The sequence below is a fragment of the Poecilia latipinna genome, unplaced genomic scaffold, assembly GCF_001443285.1.
Source record: "Poecilia latipinna isolate Pla-1442-1.1 unplaced genomic scaffold, P_latipinna-1.0 Scaffold3467, whole genome shotgun sequence".
Taxonomy (NCBI): domain Eukaryota; kingdom Metazoa; phylum Chordata; class Actinopteri; order Cyprinodontiformes; family Poeciliidae; genus Poecilia; species Poecilia latipinna.
Genome location: NW_015116083.1, coordinates 12,099 through 17,712, shown reverse-complemented (window position 1 = coordinate 17,712; position 5,614 = coordinate 12,099). Strand labels below are relative to the sequence as shown.

General features: G+C 38.6%; 1 protein-coding gene across 1 annotated transcript in view; it reads left to right on the top strand.

Annotated features, from left to right (window-relative positions):
- The window catches only part of LOC106941030 (hyaluronidase-1-like), a 21,380-nt gene extending 18,623 nt beyond the window's left edge, over positions 1-2,757 (top strand). The window contains exons 3-4 of the mRNA XM_015023951.1: positions 2,072-2,158; positions 2,246-2,757. Coding sequence (XP_014879437.1) covers positions 2,072-2,158; positions 2,246-2,653 — 495 coding nt within the window. The 3' untranslated portion in view covers positions 2,654-2,757. The remainder of the gene's footprint in view (positions 1-2,071; positions 2,159-2,245) is intronic.
- Positions 2,758-5,614: the final 2,857 nt, after the last annotated feature.

Below are 5,614 nucleotides of genomic sequence, written 5' to 3'. Positions count from 1 at the left end.
CAAAGATATCTATAGAAGGAAATCACGTGAGCTGTTGGCCAAAAAGAACTCTACATTGACTCAAGGGCAAGTGGCGACTGCTGCAAAAGAAGAATTTGAACTTTCAGCTCGTCAATTCATGCAGGAGACCCTGAAACAGGGTAAAAATTTGAGACCGAATCAGCTGTGGGGCTTCTACCTATTTCCTGATTGTTACAACCATAACTACAAAGGGAAAATGGATAGCTTCACAGGACGCTGTCCTGATGTTGAGTATGAGCGCAATGATGAACTGAACTGGCTGTGGAATGAAAGCACCGCCCTTTTCCCCTCAATATACCTGGATCCTGACCTGCGCTCCACTGATCAGGCACGGCTGTTTGTCCTGAACAGGGTGAAGGAGGCAATGCGCCTTGCATCTGTTGGGGATGGATTGGCACGTCCTGTTTTTGTTTATAGTCAACCCACTTTCAGAGATGTGATGACCCTTTTAACTGAGGTTGGTTGATTGGAGGAAATAGTGCTGTTGTAAACTGTTATTTTAGTAATCAAGTAATCTTTCAATTATTCTTATGATTAATCAAGCAATCTGATAAAAAAATTAGAAAAAATTATTGGTAAATACTGTTGGACTAGCAACAGTGGGATTATGTGAATATCGGACATTCACATCATCCCACTTTTTCATATGTGTGGAGCCTTAACATTTACTTTTGTGTAGCCTTGAAAATTAGCCTGTAACAGTAGCACCTCACTTTTTAAGTTAACCGGGATAACAATTAAACAAAAATTTATTATTTTCAATGTAATGATAAATAGCAGGAACATAAAGAAACATAGAAATTGTCTGTACTCCATCTTTTAGTCTATATTTTGATATTCAGTCAGTTTTATAGATTAACTCTCACTTTTCCCATCCATTTATAGCTTTTGTGTCAATTTCTCTGTGTGGCACCTTCGTCACACACAGAGAAACTCACGCAAACCATCTGTTGTGACCGGGATGGTAGGAAATTTATTTTCCTGTTCGTCCGTAAACCTAATCTAAGCATCAGCTAAAGCAGCCCGATATGTTCCCTCTACATGTCTCTGCTCCACCCATATAAATACACCTGCCGCGCTCTGCACCAGCCACTAGGCAGCAGCTCCAGGAGGAGAGTTACACTTTTTGTAAAACTATGACCTACCAGATACAGATTTTTGTTGTTTCCTATAATTACCAAAGTTCAAAAATACTTCATTTAAACTTTTCTATCATGAGTAATTATTTATAATTTGAACCAGGGAAATCACTGAAATATTTTTTATTTAAAAAAGACAAATAGTTTGGAGTTGATGTTTAAAGTTTCCCATAACATTTTATATTTGCAGTTAGCTCGTTAAGGTTGGGCTTTACTATAAAAAAGCTAAATTTGGTGTGTATTTCTTACCTAAAATGAGATTTCTAAAAGTTTGCCTGCTCATTTAAATACACCATGCTACATGACAAACTGAGGCTGAAAGTACCAAAATATAAAACCTCCCTGGTATCTACAGAGTTCAGCTCTGAGTCCATTTACTTCCTTGCTAATTCAACAAAACGCCCCGTGGGGATATAAATTGATGTTATGAGGGAGAATGTGAAAAAATATGAAATGGTAAAGAAGTAACTGTCACCTGGTGAAGTCCAGCAGTCTGTCAATTAAAAATAAAAAACACATAGTTTAGCTCAGATCCCATTGAAGAGTTAAATAGTTAATTTACACCTGCTGAATGAAGTTTACTGGCCAGGTGTGTGCGCTTCAAATAATTTGGCTTCTGTTCCAATCCGCTCCTGTTGTTCAGACATTTTATATGTAATTATGTTAATTTGGTGGGAATTCAAGGTAACCCTTCACCAGATTAGTCTTTTTTCCAACTCATTGATATAAAACATAATGACTCATGTAATTTTCATGTTTTTGGCCTTAAAATAGCTATTATTGCTTGTACAGCATATATTTAACTGTGGGCTGTAGTTGCTTATATAACCCATTGCTCTATATGTAACTAGAGCTCAGATTCTCTATAATACATCTTATACAACTAAAGTATTCATATACATCCTTTGCAGAAAGATTTGGTCTCCACCATTGGCGAGAGCGTTGCATTGGGAGCTGCAGGAGTGATCTTCTGGGGGGGCTCCTCCTATGCATCTAGTGTAAGAGAATTACTTTTCCTAGTTCTCTCATGTTGCATATGCTGCTGTTATGTATTTTTAAGTTAATATCTATCCTCCGTGCTGCAGAGCGGCTGTTCTGACTTGAATAACTATTTTCGGGGACCAATGGGACGGTACCTCCTCAATGTGACCACAGCAGCAAAGGAGTGCAGCCAGAAATTGTGCAAATTTAACGGTCGCTGTCTTCGCCGAGCACCGGACAGCGCCGTGTTTCTGCACCTCAGCCCCACCACTCACAAGATCATAAGTCAGAGCGGAAAGCTGAAGGTCAGGGGATCCCCAGGCCAAGCAGAGCTGAAGGCCTTCCGTCAGCACTTCAAGTGCCAGTGCTACAACGGGACCAAGGGTGAAGGCTGTGAGTGGAGAGGAAAAGGAGGAAAAGGAGAAAGAGAGCAGAGTGGTGCCACCTCTGTTTTAGGGATGTGGCCTCTCTGCTTTGTTCTCCAACTCGGACTTCTCTCTCTGTTTCATTGAGGAAACCAGGAAACAAAACTATTCTCTGACTCTGCCAGCACCGAAAGGGAAAGTTTTGGTTTTCTGGCCTGAAAACAAAAATAAACTGCATTATGGAAGCATCACTTCAAGAGCAGTGGGAGTTCAGTGCTTGGATTCAGAGGTTTAAATGGTAACAGGTTTCCATTTCAGCACACATTGAACTAAAACTACAGTATGTGTTTTCTGGAAAGTATTCTTTCTGTGTTTATTTTATAGTAAACGTAATGGGTCAATTAAATCCTTAAAAACTGGAAAAATGCATATCCTCCTGAGAACTTAAGAAGAAAATTTGCCTTGCAATTTCTGTGTTTATGTGATTTCCTACCTATTTAGGCCAAAATTAACACCTTACCATTTTGTTTCATTCATTTAATTTTTTATTAAAATTTCACAGCATGTCCATTGTAGTGGACATCAGGACGATTCAGTCTAAAATTTGACCAAATTTTAAAAAAACGGAAAAATGTACAGATTAGCGATTAATGAATCACATTAACCCAAGAAGAGGTCAAATTTACAAAAAACAAAAAAAAAAAAACAAACAAAAAAACATTTAATAACCAGAAGTTATCCATTTCTGGTCCCCAAACACTATTGCCCAAGAAATTAAGACTTTATTTATTTTTACTTATTTAATTGTTTATTTTTTCATTTATTTTGAACATGATAGAAGTAGAAAGTGACACACATGAATAAGGACTTTCTTCAGAATATCAGCACACATGGCCTATGTTGGCTTTCTAAGAGTCTTCTAGACTAAAAATAATCAAAAGTGAAGTTACAGGGAAATGATGAGGAATTAGTTCTGCAAACTTCTCAAAGGGTCTTCCAGCAACTGGAACCATTATGATGAACCAAATAATAGCAAAGCCACACAAGTTACCATAAGATGGGCCACTGTGAACAGAAGGGAGCTTCTTAGCTGACTGTCACAAAGTGGTTTGACGATAAACCGGTGGTGATGGCCTCCACAATTTACGGGAAAGATCTAAACAATATTTGCAATCGATGGTCAAACAAAGAAAAAATTTGTTTCCAGGTACGACAACCAGAAGTGATGGAGGGTGGCGTAGATCTTTATGACCAATAACCAAGAAATGGACATTCCCATCGCAAATGTCTGGCCCTAGACAGACATACAAATTAATCCTGGCCCACCTAGCATGGCGACTTTCCTGCTATCTCTGGCTCTGATGGTGCGTTCACACCAAAATTGTTTTGAACATCAGGCACATTTCTTTTACATTTAAAGTCTATGTGGAGGCGCAAACAGGGCTATGGAGGCGCGTTCTGAGCGTTTAGCATGGCGCATTTTGAACCGTTTGTATGACGTTCCACATAGACTGTGAATGTAAACCAGATGGACCTGACGCTAAAAACGCGTTTGGTGTGAACGCACCATGAGTCTGTCTCTTCATCAGATTGTCCTGGATCTGATGAAGAGTCAGATACCAGAGTCTGATACTTATCCTCATCTTCATCTGACAACTCCAGATCTGAATCTCCCTCTACTATCTTGTATAGAATCCTGCTTCACTTCTTTCTCCTACAACAATGTGGAGTCGTTAAATACACTGAAATGGTCCTGACGTCCACTAGTGCAAACACAGAAACAACTGTATATCTATTAGATAGATAGATAGATAGATAGATAGATAGATAGATAGATAGATAGATAGATAGATAGATAGATAGATAGATAGATATGCACCACACATTCCTATTAGGAATAGTAAAATATTTTAAATTTAATAAATCAATTATTAGTTAATGCAGTTTACTAGACACACTTTGTAAGTTAGTTTTCTAATCATAATTACAATTTGAAAACAATTCATGATTTAAACTAGCAGAAAGATTGTTTATTTTTGAAACACGAAATGAAACTGAGATGTATTGTTTTGAGTATTAATTTGTCAAAGAAGTTTACCTTAGTGGGCGTTTACACGACAACGATCCAACAAAAACGGCACTATTGTTCCGTATTTGTTGGATCATTTACACGATAACGTTCTAATTATGATCTGTGTTTACACAGTAACGGTACACATCGAAAACGTGTAATGTCCTGCCACACCACTAGTTGGTGCTAGATTCTTTGAAACTTGGGTGCCCATGCGTAAAAAAGGAGTTGTACCTGAAAGCTGTTACAACCGTTAAGATGGCAGCGAATAAAGTATTAATAATAAGTCGATGCCCCCCTGTTAAACTAGTCTGGAGCCGGGGCTGGTCCATAGTTCTCTAGATAAGAGGGCTGAACAAGCAGCCGTGTATTTTGCCACCTGGGCGGTGTGGTGTGGTGAAGAGACACTGAGGGAACCGTATGTGATGGGGAAGCAATAACACCAGCATTGTGAGTAGTTTCTTCTTCTGTGGATTGTAGGAAGCAGCTATGTTTTGCGTCATACTGACGAACAGATCCGTTTTCTCTGTTTACACGACAACGGAAAACGGTACGTTTCAGAAACATCACACTCTGGAAGCCGTTTTCAATCTCTGCCGTTGTCAGAGAAAACATTCAGTGGTTTCGTGTAAATGCACACTACAAACGCAACAAAACTCTTCCGTTTTCCCCCGAAATCGTTGTCGTGTAAACGGGGCCTTAGTTTATTTGTTTTGTTTTGTTTTGTTTTGTTTTGTTTTATTGCCTCCGGGTCGATTCCCTGCAGTGTCCGATTCAACTGCTACTCTATTTGCTTTACATCTTAAATGGTAAGAAACCAAGGCCATCATCTCCATGATCATTTTGTCATATTGTGTTTGCAGAAACATGACTGAACGCTCTTTGTGAAAGAACCAAACTTAAATTGACAAAGGTTACGTTCACACTGCAGCCTGAAGTGACCCAATTCAGACTTTTTTTGTTTTCTAAAACAATACACAGTCAAACAATATAGAGAATATAGATTTTTCTGTTTAAATGTTGTATGTCAATTTCAC